The 16,973-nt window shown below is 34.6% G+C and overlaps 1 protein-coding gene across 3 annotated transcripts in view; it reads right to left on the bottom strand.

Annotated features, from left to right (window-relative positions):
• Positions 1–16,973, bottom strand: part of PIK3C3 (phosphatidylinositol 3-kinase catalytic subunit type 3) — a 67,250-nt gene that overhangs the window by 34,055 nt on the left and 16,222 nt on the right. For 2 of the 3 annotated variants that reach the window (XM_042831158.1, XM_042831160.1), the window contains exons 7-19: positions 16,413–16,484; positions 15,183–15,287; positions 14,604–14,696; positions 13,803–13,988; positions 12,511–12,665; positions 11,615–11,702; positions 10,375–10,442; positions 7,181–7,286; positions 6,236–6,352; positions 4,473–4,604; positions 2,318–2,446; positions 1,931–2,000; positions 1,219–1,292 (exon numbers count right to left, since the gene is read on the bottom strand). In XM_042831158.1, the coding sequence (XP_042687092.1) occupies positions 1,219–1,292; positions 1,931–2,000; positions 2,318–2,446; positions 4,473–4,604; positions 6,236–6,352; positions 7,181–7,286; positions 10,375–10,442; positions 11,615–11,702; positions 12,511–12,665; positions 13,803–13,988; positions 14,604–14,696; positions 15,183–15,287; positions 16,413–16,484 (1,395 nt within the window). The remainder of the gene's footprint in view (positions 1–1,218; positions 1,293–1,930; positions 2,001–2,317; positions 2,447–4,472; positions 4,605–6,235; positions 6,353–7,180; positions 7,287–10,374; positions 10,443–11,614; positions 11,703–12,510; positions 12,666–13,802; positions 13,989–14,603; positions 14,697–15,182; positions 15,288–16,412; positions 16,485–16,973) is intronic. The other variant, XM_042831159.1, reaches the window with a different exon arrangement.

Here is a 16,973-nt window from a genome sequence, read left to right as displayed (position 1 = left end):
CATGAATACAAAAGTACGTCTGTTTGTGACAGGTCAGGAAAAATCACACTTGAACTAAGTTCTGTGAAAGAAGAATCTGAGACAGCTAGCTGACAATCAGCTGAACGTGAGCCAGCAGTGAGCCCAGTGCTTCCTGGCCCACCCAGTGGCCAAAAAGGCCAGTGGCATCCTTGATTGTAAAGAAAGTGCTGTCAGCAGGGAGCAGGGAGATAATCAACCCGTGCTCAACTCTCCTGAGGCTGCACCTTGAAAACTCTTCAGTTTTGGGCCACTCACTAAAAGACACCGAGGCAATGGAGTGAGTCCTGGGAAGAACAACAAAGCTGGTGAGGGGTCTGGAACACAAATCTTAGGATGAACAGCTGAGATAACTGAGATTGTTTAGTCTGGAGAAGAAGAGGCTCAGTCCTTATCACTCTTTACAACTACCTGATAGGAAGTTGTAGCAGTGTGGGGGTCAACCACTGCTCTCAGGTAACTCGTGACAGAATGAGAGGGAACAGCCTTAAACTGTCACTGAAAGTTCAGATTATAGGAAAAAACTTCTCAGAAAGAGTGGTCAGGCACTGGCACAAGCTGCCTAAGGAGGTCATGGCGTCATCATACCTGGAGATGTTCAAGAAACATGGAGATGTGGCACTTGGGACATGGTTAATGGGTATGGCAGCAATGAGTTCACAGTTGGACCAGATGATCTTAGGTCTTTTACAGCTTGTGCTATGCTTGAAGCTGTGCTGATTTTTTTTTTTTTTTTTGTCTAACACTATTCAACTACATGTCCCTGTTTAATCTAATGAATGATACAGATGTCAAAAATTAAATGGACAAAATACTTTGTTGCTCAATCTAAAAAACATTACTACATGCTTTAACAAGGTATCAAAATCACTGAGTAAACAACAGAAATATCTTAAAAACAGAAGAATACAGAAAAGCGTCTGGCATTACTTTCATCATTACAGGAAACCCACAATTTCAGTATCACAACTAAAGATTGAGTTTAATTATATATATGGTGTTACTCTTAGGTCATGAGACAGTCATGTGGCAATTAAAGTGTGGTTTTCTAAAGCAAAAAAAAAAATCTAGTCCTTTTGAAGTCTACATCTGTCTTCTAAACAGCAGACACAAAAATCAGTGGAGAGACTGTAAAGACTGATGCATAAGATCTAAGGCTGCAATTTATACTGTCTGATGAGTAGAAGACTTAAGTACTACCTCACAGACCTGTATACTTTCCTCAGTAGCAAGAACTTCTGCAACTGGCACTGACTGAATAAACTGCATGAAGCCTGCAAAAGAAACAACAAAAAATTTGAGTGCACAGACATCTGAAGATACAGATTTTTATTAAAAGGTTTCACTAACACATTCACTCAACTGGTTCTCAGCAAACTAGCAAAGCAAAAGAAAAAACACAACACTTTTTTTCCTGAATTTTCAGGCCTTGATAACAGTACCACATATCCTAAATCCCAATCAGGACAGAAAAAGCCAGTTTCAAACTTTCAACAGAAGAGAAAGTTAAATCAGTGACATTCTAAATGCTTATCCACAATGGATCTGAAAGCATAGCCAAGTTTGATTTTGATCTTTTTTTTTTTTTTTTTTTTTTTTTTTTTTTTTTTTTCCCCCTCCAGTCAATGCAAAGGTCAGTAGGAGTATTCATGTGATTTGTCCAAGACCTCGCAGCAAACCAGCATGAAAATAATGTCTGGAAATAATTTAATGACTGTCACATATCACAACCTATGGAATACCGTGGTCAATTAAGTTGGTTACTTCAGTAATTTATATACTTTATCTTACACATTTGAGCTCTTTTTCCAGAATGCTGTATATTAAGTAAAGTATCTATGTCACAACACTCAATGAAGGAGGGAAAGAAAAATACCCAATACTGCATTTTTGGAAAACAAAGTACTCATACCATGTTTTGTACTGGTAGCCAGCACTTTATACGGCGTCAGTTTCAAATCCAGATTTTCTTTTCTTAGCAGCTGGGATGGAGTAGAAGGAAGTATTAAAATGAGAGCAACAAAAATCAGCTATGTTTCTAAAATAATACTGGACATTGATCTATGAAGTTCTTCACTGTAATGAGTAATGAATAAAGGCTGATTTAAGATTTTTTTTTTTTTTTTTAATATAAACAGAATCTGAAAAGATCTATAAAAAAAAAAAAGTAAGGTCAGAAAAACTCTAAAATGTATTAGCTACGTCAGTAGCCATATTAGACCCATTAACAGTTTTTACCAGTCTTGCTGTTGAGAAGAATCAAGAACTCAGAAATGCCACATAAGACAGTAATCCTTACCTTATCCATAAGTGAAATTATCTGAAGAATAAGTTGATCTTGACGTAAATCATCCCCGTGCTTAAAAATTACAGGATATTTGCTTCCATCTTCTGTCTTGAAGAATAACTGAGCGGGCATTAAAGCACTCTGGAACAGAAAATCCTACTGAGCTGGCTCAAAGCAACATCCTCATTAACATCTTGCTACAGTACATTTCTAAAATGTAAATCCATATTTACAACATTATAAGTAAGTGAAATAGGCAAGAATAAGGCATAAGGTATAAAACTGAGTGACATAGCAGTCTCCTTGGTTATTAGCAGCATGGCAGCAAGGACCAGAAGTTCCTTAATGTTCCTCATTATCTGGCAAAAAATAAGCAAATCCAAAAACTTCTTAAAGTAGTTACCGACTATTCAGGAATCAATTAGACTATGTCATTCTCAGATATCACAGCTGTGATCTAAGCATGTTATAAAAAATAAATTAAATCCCTTCAGTTCTTCACTCTTTAAAGAGAAAAAAATTAGTGAAGTATAAATGATACACTCCCTAAATGCTACCCCCCAACCCATGCCTGAAGACAAAAGGGCAGAAGGATTCAAATTGTTTGCAGGCATTTAATTCCAATCAACATGAAAGCGCTGAGCAAAAGGTCACAACAAAACAAATTTTAACTGACCAGATCAAAAAGACACAATTATAGGATAAACATCAAAGAAATGCTAGAGGCAAGTCATCTTTAAAAATTAACTGCTTCCTGAATCTATTTAGTAAAAGCAAAAGTGCCATTTTACGTTGTCGTTAGTGAAAATCAATTTAATTGTTTGTTGTTTCTTCAGATAAAATGGATTGAAAGGGATCAATTATCGACATGAATAATTTCAACTAGTGCAAATGACTGAGTCGCTTCCTTCAATGCAAAAACAATAAAAACCAAGGACACTGTTTAATATTTTAGCAGCAATACTATATTTTTCACATGGAATACATTTTTTTTTTTTTAAGTTCCATAAATCTGACATGTGATGTCCAAAAGCACCAAAAATTAGTCATTCATCTAGGAGTTCGATTTTTTTCTCATAGAGCAAGATTAGTGATTAACTGGAAATCAGTAACCATTCAGAATCAGGCCAATCAAAGTTATCTCCAATTTAAAAACAAGTTACTTGAGCCTGTAGTGGGAGATGAGTACTCTTCAAAGTAAGGGATACAAAAAATAAAAGTGAGTGGGGTATCAAAGTTGTCAAACTTTTTCCGTATTTGGAAAAATGCTTCCCTACGTTGACAGAAATTAATACATTCCACAATCACCAAACTTTGCAGGTATAAATAAATTTACAGCCTGGTAACATGCTGCAAGAGCAGCTAGAATCTTTTTTCCCTTCTTTAAAATTAGCACTTAAGCTGCTGGTTAGAGGCCTGACCAGTAAAACATATTTAGGTTGACTACATAATTGAAGTTAAATTTATAGGGAGGTACTACATTATTGAACACAGGTCCAGGTTAGCATAACCATCCACATTCCAGGTAGCATAAGAAGCAAAACAAAACTAGTCCTTTTAACAGCATACTGACTGTTCAGTAACCACACTAAGGAACAGCCATATAACCACAATCAACAGAACTGGTATAATTTAATGAGTTATTTATCCTTAGGTTACATGATCTACCAAGCAGTCCATTGCTACAAATGAACAATCATCTTTCTTTCCAGCACCTAACAAGAGGTTTATTTTAAAAAGGAATACATGCTCATATCTATCTTAGGCGACTTGATTTTTGATCATAAACGATATTCCTGCTGACCAGAGACTCATCAAGATTCAGATAAATTCTGAAGCATTGTCAACTTGGGAAGAACATCTCTGGCTGGTGAACCACTTGCATTATTGAAGTTTTGTACAAAAATTTTTACCCTTTTCCAAAGGAGAATACAGCTACTTCATAACATAATCAGTCTTTCAAAAGCTGTTTGAACTTGGTGCCTAAAAATACTTCCAGAAAAACAAACAAACAAACAAACAAACAACAAAACTGCTATTCAATCACTTTAAGAACATGTTACAGTTAGATCTTGCCTTGACTAGATCAGATCATTTCAACATTCCAACTGATGTTTCCAAGCTTGGTGGCCATAGTTCGTATTGCATCTATTTAGAGGCCATTTACCTTGAAGAGTGTGGCTTTTTCTGGGATTATTCCTTTAATTTTCACCTGAGGTTCCAGAGGAAGAGGAATAAGTTCCATGTCTGCTAAATTCATCTTTTCATTATCTGCTAGCAATGCCTGAAGCCTCTCATTCTAAAAGAAAAAGAATCAAATGCTTGTTTTTTACTCAAAGCATACTTACTAGGTACACATGAGCAATTAAAGTCTTCTTACAGTAGATAAATAATAATTACTAATAAATCACTATTTTTTTCAATTCTTTATGCTTCAAAAAATCAAAGCCATGTGGTTTAGCTTGAAAAAAGAACATCTGAGAGAACACTACCAAAACACTGCACAAGCAGGCAATACATTCCTATGGATTGAAAAAACCTTCAATCTCTTTAGGTGATTATACCTTTCTTACCAGCACATAGCACTATCATAAAATTTCAGAGAAGTTATACACTGCTTAAATGTTTCATTTTCCTCCACAAACATATCCCAAAGACAGAAAAAATAGTGGAAAATCACACCGAAAACTCATCTTAAAGAATAATAGTATACATCAGAGGAAAAGAAAATAAATTTCTCCAAGAAATTCCTTGGAGATCCTGCTCCTTCTCCATACCTGTCAAGCTCACCCAGAATTTTAAATTAGAGTGGTGAAGTATCTTAGAAGGTACTTATGACAGAAATTCTTCTCAAGGCTAACAGTTCTGTTTCACGTAGTTATACACTCATCTTACAAAGGAATAGCTTTTTGATTTTTGCTCTTGCAACAAAATAAGTCTTGTTAGCTGAATTTCTTGATTTCTTACACTGGCATAAATTTCATTTCACAAGCAAACAAATGAACAAAAAAACTGAAGGTCTGGTAGACACTTTGCAGTAAAGAAGGCTAATGGTATTGGATGCATTAGGCATACCAACCCAGAACTCAAGGGAGATGATCGATCCTCTTCAATCAGTACTGACGAGGTTGCACCTGGAGTGCTGTGTCCAGTTCCAGATTACAAGATAAACTTGGGCATACTGGAGAGAGTCGCAGTGCCTTGCTTCAGAGTAGGGCCAGGGTGGATTTTATTCACATGCAGAAACACATCAAGAGAGGGAGCAACCAAGAGAGCTAGACTCTTTTCAGTGATGCCCAACGCCACAATAAGAAGGAGGAGGGACAAAAATACAAGCATGGGGAGAGTACAATGGAAAGTCAGGAAACACCTGCTCACTGTGAGGATGAGTGAACAATGGATAATATTGTTTAGAATCCTTGGAGAGTCTCTGCTCTTGGAAATATCAAAAAGCTGTATAGGACTAGCCCTGGAGCTACTAAGAAGGGATATGTTTGAGAAATGGGTAAGACAAGTTGACCTACTGAGGTGCCACCAAACCTCAGTCATTGCATGATTCTTGCATTGCATGACAATTCACAACATCATAAAAATCATCAAAACAACCTCTGTCTGCTATGTTCTCATGTCTTCCATGACTTGTTCTTTCTTGCATCACCAGCTCTTCATGTTATTCCAACATGTTACTTCTGCCACAGTAACCTGAGATTTTTCTGAGGGGCCTCTTTTTTCCACCTTTGAAGTTTCAGAGCACTTTATAACCTTGACCCATCTAATATTCTCCTATGCTTGTTTAAAATTAGCTGAAATTATGTAACAGTTGTGTAACATCTGTCCTGTAACATCTCAGTGCTAAGAATTTTTCATTAAAAGCTGACATTCATGCTGTTAATTTCTACCCAGAGATAAGTTTTCCAATCTCTTATTTACCTTTTTCTTACGATTTCCACTTTCACGCTGCACTGCTTTCATTACATGAACCAGCCGATCCACAAATGTCTGCTGAGCTGCCAGTAATGAACGCATAACCCTGACAGACTTATCACCCTAAGTGAATTAAAAAAAAAAAAAAAACAAAATTAGCTTTTTGTTCCCTAATTATCTCATCTAGAAATTATTCTTGTGATCTTAGACTTTTGGACTTTAAGAAGTGAACGAAGATCAATTTCTTTTTAATTCAGAAGATATTTTCTGTAAAATACAATCAAAATTACTGCATCTGACAGTTAAATATTTAACTTACCAGCATATTTTGATTTGCATCAATAATTTTAGTTGTGAACAATCATGCATGATAAACTTATTCACACAACAAGTTAGTAAGAGCAAGCACATAGAATATTCTCCAGAGCCTAAGAGTCAGATTCAAAAAGCATTTGTAAAAATGGAAATAAAAAACATAAGACACATTAAAATTGGGAAAGAACATGTATCTACTAAAAAAAAATTATACAGTACAATTCATAAAAACATTTTATTTTGTTTTTGCTTTTTCCCCTACATAACTCTCTGCTGAAGGCAAATAGAACTACTCTTCTTCTGAGTTTGTAGGACAGGCTTCTTGACTCAATTTCAACTGCAAAAGAAATAACTGACTGCTTATACAAGCCAGAGGATTTTAGAATCAGCATGTTACAAATGGAAGCAAGAAATAAGAGGACAATTTTCAATAATTCTCCTTTACTTTTTTTTGGTAGCCTCTTTATAGTTTACCACAAACACTAAAAATTCAAGTAAAGTGGAAGCTTTCTAGATAACTGACACAACAAAGTGTCATTTTCCTAGACATGTATTTTTTTTTTATTATTATTATTATTATTATTTTTTTTTTTTTTTACAAAATGACTAACAAAAAACACCGTGTTAACGCATTACCTTTAGCAAAGCTTGACTAAATCTTCTCATCACATTTAGGTACATTTCGTGAGTCTTTGGGTCCCTCTGCTGAGTGTCTTGGTCTTCACATTCCACAATTACATACCTGCAGTATAAAAAAACTCAAGTTAGTGCAGCCCTGTACTGTATGTCTGGACCTGAAAACAAATTCATTCTTGAATGAGATAACAGATGAGCTCTCCGATTCATAATTACAAACTTCCACTTGAACTATGATGGCCTATCAACATTTCTGAGGTGCTTCACTACTGCAAACATCTCGTCTCTTAAACAGGACAAGACAGAAATGATAAAATATTCCAAGCAAGCACTGTAAGTGCTGCCAACCTCTACAGTCCAGGCATAATGCAAGCTTTGGATTCAAGCATACATTAAAAAATCCCATCTGTTTCCTATCAGCAAAAGTAAAAGAAAGCATACTGATCCTGAAGTAGCAAACTCTACATTTCAAATCAAGTTTTTCTAAAATTATGATATTGGAACAAAATTAAATAGGATAATTTCAGATGGTTGTCCTGTAACTGTCAGTATTTTACTCTGATATAATAATTAGCAACTTGGTACATTTTGTGTTTCTTTCTATTCATAGCACTGACAAGCAACCACTGCCGTGCACAAAAGATCCTTTCTGTTTAAGAAAATATTTCCCAAGTTTTATCCAGAAAAAAAAGAAATCCACTATATATATTTAAAAAAGAAAGAAAAAAAAAAAAAAGAGATGAAACAGCCTCTTTTCAAATATAGTAGTGTTTGAAGTGACTACATACTCATCGTATTTCTTCCCCTCTATAGGTGACTTTCCATATGGGTAGGGGGCTTTCTGTGAATAAGCAATGCTATTTTCAGTGTCCTTTACAACTTCAGGTAATGTTCAAGAATGCTAAGCACACTATATGGTTTGTTTTTGTTGTTGTTGCTGCACACTTCAGTTTTACACTGATTTCAGATCAGCTTTAATATGGTAGAACATAAATGACAAAACACCCTGTACTCTATTTACTCTATTTTTTATACTCTTAACTAAAAAGGAGAAGAAAGGAAATTGCCTGTGAACAGCTCAAGTCAAAAACAACTCCCTTGCTGTACACAAACTTCCTTCCTCCTAAGAAGGTGCAGTCAGAAAGGTATATAATCAGTTCAAAAGCAGTTACAGGTATCCATGATTCTCATCTGTACAGAAAGTCATATTGATAGAAGAATTTCATTGTAGTTTCAGTTTATTTTTCTTAAATTTCTATCTGCATAAACTAATTTTGAATTTTCTTATTCACGCTGACATAAGAACTCCACATTTAAAAACTGCATATGTTGAATTTGACTACTTTTATTTACAAATAAATATAAAAAGTAAGGAATATGCAAAGCATTCAATGCATATTCTCCAAATGGAAGTTACTTCCAAAGCTTTTTTCTTATACTGGCCTACACTGTTACATTCCTACAGTGACAAAATTAGATTGCAATGGTATGATCATAAACACAAAGATCTTTACTCTGTGCAATGAAACTTAAAAGGAAAATTGGATGTAATAAACTGAAATATGTAATCATCATCTTCATTTGCTAAAACAAAAAAACTAGACAACTTCTCAAAACTACTTTAAAAAACTTGAGTAGGTGTCTCATATGCCCACTCAGGGAAAAGTAAAGCAGTGAATTTTGTAGGCACAGTTAAAGTACAGTGATAGGAGAGCTTTAAAGCAAGTTAATGAGCAAGGAGGTTTAATTTTCGACAGCTAATAAACTTTTCCATTATTTTAGGTGCACACTGTGTCTGGACAGCTGAAACAAGCAGCTGATCAGCAACCAACTGGAGTTTTGGCTACATCAGCTCAAACAGTGACTTCAACATTTATATTCTGTCACTGAAAAATTGAGATGTCTGGAAGGAAAACAATGAACAAATTGACTTTGTGGTGTTTTCTCTGCTTTTTTGTGCATATTTTTTTTTTCCTGTTTTTGTTCTTGCTATCCAGTGACAAAAACTTCTGAGCTTTGGACACTTAAACATCCTATAGTCTGTCTGAGATGTTGCTGAAATGTCAATGCACAGTTTACGTCAGCATGATAGGAACTAGCTAATCTACCAACATTTGTTTTAATGAAGAATGTTTACTTAGGTCAAACATTTGGCTTCTACCCACATTAATGCATTATACCTATAATTCAGCCATTTCAATTTAATTGCACTTTTTTATGGTGACAAGCATCAACTTCGGCCAGCACAATAAAAGTACATATGCTAAGGAACTACTTAAGCCAGGCATTTACATGCCTTAAAGTGATGAAAAAATAAAACAAACCTAAATCATTCTTGGGGAGGTTTACTAAATTTACTAAATCATTCTTGGGGAGGTTACGATACTTAAAATTTTAATAACACTATGTTTTTACCATACAAAATACTCAATTTATAATTAGCACTTGCTAATGTGATAAGTATTTATTAAATACATCTAAAAGAATAGAAATCATAACCATTACATTTGGCTAAAATCAGAAGTACAATGTTCTCCACTATAAAATGAGTGCCTTGTGTACATTTGTGCACACAGAAACATATACACACTTGTGAATTATCCTGTCTTAATATTAAAATAGAGTTGTACTCTACATTTGCAAATGATTATTCCATTAGGTACATCAGAAACCCAGATGACTAGTTTAAGAATCTAGTTTAGCTCTTGAATTGCTTAAGTGAGACAAGATCTTACCTCTTCATTATCTAGATGAACAATTCATAACTAAATTTATCCCATAAGAAAGTATACATCTACAATGACTTTTTGTTTGTGATCACAACATAGGCACAAATCAAATCTAAAATAATTATGTTAGCACTAAAGAATTAGTGCTTTATGAACCTTTGTGAAGTTCACTCTTGTTTGAGAAACTTTACTCATTGCAGAAGATGAGCTTTCTTACCTACCACCATATACAAACTGAATGACAACGTAAAAATGTCTGGTTTTAGTATTTTTTTCTTAAATGCTGTACTTACTGTTTGTATACATGCCCCTTACTCACTGAATACTGTGTTCAGATGTATGTTGTTTTAAATGCACTACTTCATCCTGACAGCAACAGAGACTCTCAAGTGCAACACAAGTTATCTTTTCCTTCGCATTCCTCCGGGATTTCAATTACACTTTGAAACACAGTTTACTACATACCAGTATAAGTAGTTTGCCAACGTAGAATTTTTGCATGCTCGTGATATCAAGAATGTACAAAGATCTTGCTGTGAGGGATTTAAGAAAAGCAGAATTACATAACAAAAGAATTCTGAATGCATCAGTAAAATTTAGTTAAGGAAAAATAACAAATAATGCACAGACTTAAGAGATCCCTTCCCTTCTAAAGGTCGAACCCAACTCATCCTACAACGAAGTTATTTTTAATTTTTACTTTGAACAATCTGAGCAGTAAGCTGTAAGTAAAAAAAGCCTACTGAAGTAGCGTATTTACCAACTAAAGATCTTCAGTATTAACTTTTTATTTAAAATAATTTACTCTTGTCTCCTATGCAATTTTCCAAGTGTGAGATTCAAGCCTAAAGTGGTAGATTTGCTACCGTGTTTGCATCAAGAACTAACGCTCATCAATATGTTCTCAATCTTCATTCTAGTGAATGAATCTGTAGAGTTCACTGAGCATTTAGCTACTTATCCAAGGTATAATTGGATATATGGAAAAATATATATTCTTCTTTCCAAGAAGAAATCTGCATATCCTTGTTCATATGCTTCATTTGAGGATTATTTTCTATTCAGTTCTGAGACCCAAAAAGACAAATTTGCAAAAAGGATTTGTGAAATCTGGACTTTTTGTTCAAATATCAACCAACTATACATCAGGAAAAAATTAAATTTCCCCAAATTGTTTTCACTACCTTTCCCTCCCTGTAGTCCCATTTTTGTTGATCAATTCCTACTTTAAACAGAAGAGCAAAATCCTTGATGGATATAAATCAGCATAGTGTCCTTAGGCTCATAAGGAAGAAAAAATGCCAACTTGGCTAAAGGAGGAACACACTGCAGATATTAAAAGCATTTGGATAACTGTTTTCCATTATAAACGGAGCTTTAGTACAGCTCAAACACAATCACATGATTGTCAGTATCTAATCAGCATGTATAGTCATTGCAGTTGTCTAATACTTAGAAGAGTCATTTGCTATCCTGACCAATTCAATGCTCAGCTCCCTCCAGACTTGGACTAATGTAACCAGAAACTCACACAAGCTGCTGCTTTGTTTGTTTGTTTTTGTATTTAATTCACGTTTATATTATTAGAACATTTAAGTATTCTGCAAAGTACAAAAGAAAAATCCAAACACACACACAGAGAAAAGTAGAAAGTCTACTAGAAAGCTTCAAACATCACAATTGCAACATAAAACACTTGACTTACATCAAGGTTCTCATTGTCTGCAGGTTCCTTCATTTTTGAAGTTAGAGGTGGTGAGGAGACAGACGGAATAGGAGTCATGATCTGGGAACTACACAAAGGAGAGCGTGTAATTGCCATGATTTAAAGTTCTTTCTTGGGGAACAGGAAATGTGCAAGGAAGTAGCAATGCATTTGACTTCCACAAAACAAACTCAGAAAATTGTAAAGGAAGTATTTTCTATATAAATTCTTTAAATTTACTAGCAAGTAAATAATCAAAATTCTGTTCCAGAACAAACAGAATGGCAGCTTTAATCACTACTGCTCCTGAAAATATCAAACATCTGTGCCCAGTTGTTAAACAACTTATGGTCATGCAGGACATTCAGTCACATCAATCTTACTGTTTTCTTTCAGCTTCCATAAAAAATAAACAGACAACCACAAGAATTTAGCAAATTAATGTTTTCAGTATAAGCTTTTTAAAAATGTTTTTGATGAAGTTGCTAAAACAGAACACCTGCAAACCCTCAAATCTGGAATGCAATCACATGCAGTAGACAAATCCAGTGTTTGCTAAGTAAAATTATTATACAGTAAATTTACCTAAGTAAAAGGAAGTAATCAAAGTCCTCAATGTCTAAGTGTCACTGCAGCACGCATCACAGATCTGCAGTAAGATCAGTGAAAAGGAGTATATTTATAATATGGAGAGTATACATTAGTGACACAAGTGGAAAACTTGAGATTTGTCTGTTGTCTGTTAAACAAATTAGTTTGTGACTTAATGACATGTTCAGCCCTACTCTTGGACTGAAATTAATAGAATGTATGCCCCCAGCAGCTCCTCTACGTTCACTGGATTCTCCCTGCAAATTCTTTTAAAATTCTTTTTATTGAAAATCTTAGCTTTTTACCTGTCTATTTCTGTACCATTAGTTCCAGATGTTGTCATGCTTTCTGACATTGAACCTTGACTATCCCTCTTGCTAGGTTCCAGTCCATTTTTTATGTCATCAAAGTTTTCATATTTCAATGCTTGGACTAGCTGCAGTAGGTACATTAGTAAATCCTCATGAAGGGGGAAAAAAAAAAAAGAAAAGAAAATGAATTCACAGGATCAGTCAAAGTGCCTAGATTTCAGAATCTAGAAGAGAACAGAAAAACTTGGTCAGTAAAATGGAATAGTATTTCAACAGCAATATACAACAGAAGAACTGGTGTAGGATGGACTCAGACTCCCAAAAGGTAAGAGTTATTACATCACTACTTCTTCGTTACACAAAGTGTTAATTAACTAATTCTTTCAGGGAAAAATATGCTTTTAAAGCACACTTAAGTTGTCCTACTTGCTTCGAGTGTTCACAAAATACATTTTAGTTCACAGCTTCTAGGAATGAAACAAAATCTGGACCACAGTACCAAGAAATAATCTTTCCTCCTCTCTTCTGTACAGTTGTTTTTTTTTTTTTTTCTTTTATCCTTAGCAATGAATAAGTGCATCTGACGTATGACTAAAACATAGAATTTTAATTACTAGATCTTCATAATTCATTTGTTTTCTCTACTACTCAATTTTCTGAGTAGGATTTAAACATTTTGTGAAAAGTACACTTCACAGACAAAGGAGTACAACCTTGGAAACTGAAGAGGGATTTCTAACATTACAGAAGAGAGCATTGCCAATTTTAATCCCAACTGATTACCAAGAATTTGAGATCTACAATAGTATATTCATAGTATTTTATTTTTTACTGTTGAATGTAAATAATTACAATTTAAACTGACCAGCATCTATAAAGCTTGACTTACAATTCACAGCTCATCACTCTAATCAGTATAAAATTGGAAATACCTTTTTTCTACAGATGTTTATCTACTCATTTTCTTCATAAAGTATATGATGATGCACTGCTTTAACATCCAAGGCAGCTGGAAACCTTTTAGTTTACTTCTATGAATGTTAACGTTCAAAATTTACAATGGGTTTGAGGGGAGAACACTTGTTTCAACTTGGAGAAAAAAAAAAAACAAAACTACCACTGACTGTTCACACCAATGCAATTACCAATACTGTGAATTTCCTTCCAAAAAGAGCCCAACAACAGCATTTCCATCACTACTATTTACTTAAATGTCTTTGAAGGTAAGAAGCACCTGCTAAAAATCCTCTGTGCTCCACGTTCTGAGATGAGAGAACAGTGAATACCTCATCATCAGCCTGCTGAAGTCTAGCAACAGCATATCGTCGAACTGTTGGATTTGTGAAGTGAGATGATAGAAGTTCTAAGGAGTCCTCCACATCCATTGGTTTCCACTTGCCCAGCAGCTCCAGCGCTTGCTTTGCCTCTTGTGGAAGGTCCCAGTTAACACATTTCAAGAATTTTGTCAAGGCCTGGAAAGAAAGATCAAACAAATCTATTTAAGAATTAATGTCTCATGTTAAGAAAGAACTAGATTTGAACTATATTTACATGACCACAGATCCAAGAAGATGTACTGACATATGACAATATAGTGCGGAACTGTTTTAATACATCTTGAAAATCTGGAGCTATCTTTAAGTAAAAAGTGAAGTCAATGGTTACTGCTCTACCACCATCATCAATACATAAAAGTAGTCACCATTAGATTGTTATTTATTTAATGCACTTTGTTTTTTTGGTGTGCTGCTATATATTCTTGGTAGTACATAATATTAACTCTTTACTAAAAAGGGATGGACAAGCTATTTCTATTTATTTCTCTTTGCTGACAAAGAAAATAAAAATATCACCACTAGCAATTAAACTGTCATTCTGGCTTTATACAAAAGCTACTGCAATAAAAGCTAGATTCTATGATTTAAAGAGACTTTGATTTTTAAAATCAGTGACTTTAGAGAAAGTTAAAATCATCTTAATTATCTACTAACACACTTAAAGTCTGTATCTTCAAGGGAAGAACAGTAAAATCAGTGTCAGATGAAACGTTGATTGCACTAATAACCCTCTCAAGTACTTCAGCTTACCTTCTCCTGGTTAGTAAGGTAATATCTGAATTTCCAAACTAGATCCTGTTCCTCGTATGTTAGCTGTTTTGTTGGTGGGTAACTCACAATGATCTATTAGACAAATAGAAAGTCAGTTCAAAAAACATGAGCATGCATAAGCACAAAGTTAACGGAATATACTGTGATGAAACAAAACACTGATGACACAAAAATAGGTAGGAAAAAAAAAAAGTTTTCAACAACACAAAGTTCTCATGTTGTCATGGTGATGCTTCTTAGTTACAAGGTTGAAGGAACCGACAATGCAGGCAAACAGAAGCAGTTAAGACTCCCATCAACAGTGAGGTATGTGCACAACATGTGTTATGAAACCCTCAAAACAGAAGTAATATGTTTTCTTAAAAGATAAAATTACAAAGTTGAATGTATTTCTGTTTATTTCTGATTTGGACTCACCTAATTACTTGTGAGACACACCTGATTTTTCTTCATTGATGATTTTTTTCAAAGTTAAACATTTCATTTAAATTCTCAACACATATTAATAGTGAACAACATAAAATAACTTTGAATTTAATCACGATATGATTGACTTACATTAAGCTGATCTCGAGTAGCCGCATTGGGCTTCAGATCATGATCAGAAGGTCCACTTCTTAAACTTCGAGCAAGCTTGTGATGTTTGCTTTCTACTAAGTTCTCCTAAACGCAGAGGGTAAGTCAATATACATAAATACTTAAACTCTAGAGAAAATTAGTATTGAAACCACCTAGCAAAAACTCCCCAGTATGTTGAATAATGCACGACAATTAAAATTCACATCTAAAAATACAGCATCTTCTGGATTGTTTTTTGTCATCACTGCAGTTTTTACTAGATATTCCTTCAACAATACGCCCTTTAACCCCGTAAAAGAGAAGAAGGCTGTAGGGATTTGAAATTATTTTTATGTATTTATTGTACTTCACACAACTTACAAGCCTTATTTTGCCTTTTGGTGAATTGCTGCAAAATGCAAGTGTTTCAGTCAACACACCCGTGATTTAGACAGCACTCAAACGTGCTAGCTGCTTTCTAAACATATGTAGGATGTTTGCAGTATGAAGCTTTGTATGCAACAAAAACATTCTCAAAAAGTTTTCCCACTGTTAATACCATGTTAGCAACAGTAGGAGCCACAAAAAGAGCCACGGTGTCAACAAGATTTCAGCAGCCAAGGCAGTTTTCAGCATTGTCAGACTTGCTCTTGCAGTGTTAGATTACACAGTGCTCAAACAGTGTTGCCAGTAGAAGCCCACTTACATTAAGGTTCCCAAAGCTGCCAATACCAGTCCCACTGAATTGGCATCCACAATAATGGAAATCTTTTCTAGAATTGTATTTAGGCACTGTCTACATGAAAAACAACATACAAAAGAGTGTAGGGAAAAAAACATTTTAACAGACGAAGTGACCAAGAGTTACTACACCTTCTTCAAAAATTCCTTTGTCTTCTTCAGCTCCTTCTTGTCTAATTTTCCCACCCTCTCTTCTACCAGCAGTACCCCTAATCTGCCTCCCCACATCTCAGAAGAAAGTACGTTAAGTATAGTAAGGAAGAAACTCATTGTAAGCATTAAATAAGTTGCTGTATTTAAAATCTAGCAGAAGCACTAAAAACGTACCAAAAATCACACCAACATACTTCTCAACTGGACAAATACATCTTTCCCACAGGACTCTGAACTACTGACAGTAGGAATACAGACAAGCTTTCACCTCCATGTGTGGAAACCTCTCAGCAATAATACTGTGTTACAGAATGTATTACGTAGAATAATGCTTACCATAGACATTTGTGGATCTGGAATCTTAACAATTTCAGAACTTGTTAAAACTGGAGATGACTCATCACCATCCTGAAAGAGTTAAAAGTGTATTTAATATTTCTAATTCTAAAGCAATGCCATATTAGCATATTGCTTTTTTATTAACATACAGCATATCATATTTAAGTGAAAAAAATGATGCAACTACACCCAGCAGTTTTGATGGGCCTGAAGGAGAAAAGATGCATGTATTTTTATCTGTTTTTTCCTGATAAGCATGGTCACAATATAGGTTGAAGTTCATCCAGTGAAATTGATCCCGGCAGCTCTTCATCACGATAGCACACAGGTGAGTAGAGAAATTTGATGCTATCATTATACACATCCTCTGGAAGCAACAAAATAAAGCAGGACCTCTATCTCCAACAGAAAGCAAGTCCTTTGCTAAAAAACAGCAGCAACTTTTCAGAAATTACTTGAGAATATTTCAGCAACTAAGCCTCCTTGAAACAGTCAAATTTAAATATATATGCACATACATATATATACATAAACAAATATATATACATAAACAAAAAA

The sequence above is a fragment of the Centrocercus urophasianus genome, unplaced genomic scaffold (genome assembly GCF_019232065.1).
Source record: "Centrocercus urophasianus isolate 14NV4802_14NV808 unplaced genomic scaffold, USGS_Curo_1.0 seq_35, whole genome shotgun sequence".
Taxonomy (NCBI): Eukaryota; Metazoa; Chordata; class Aves; order Galliformes; family Phasianidae; genus Centrocercus; species Centrocercus urophasianus.
This window is presented reverse-complemented; position numbering and strand designations above follow the sequence as displayed.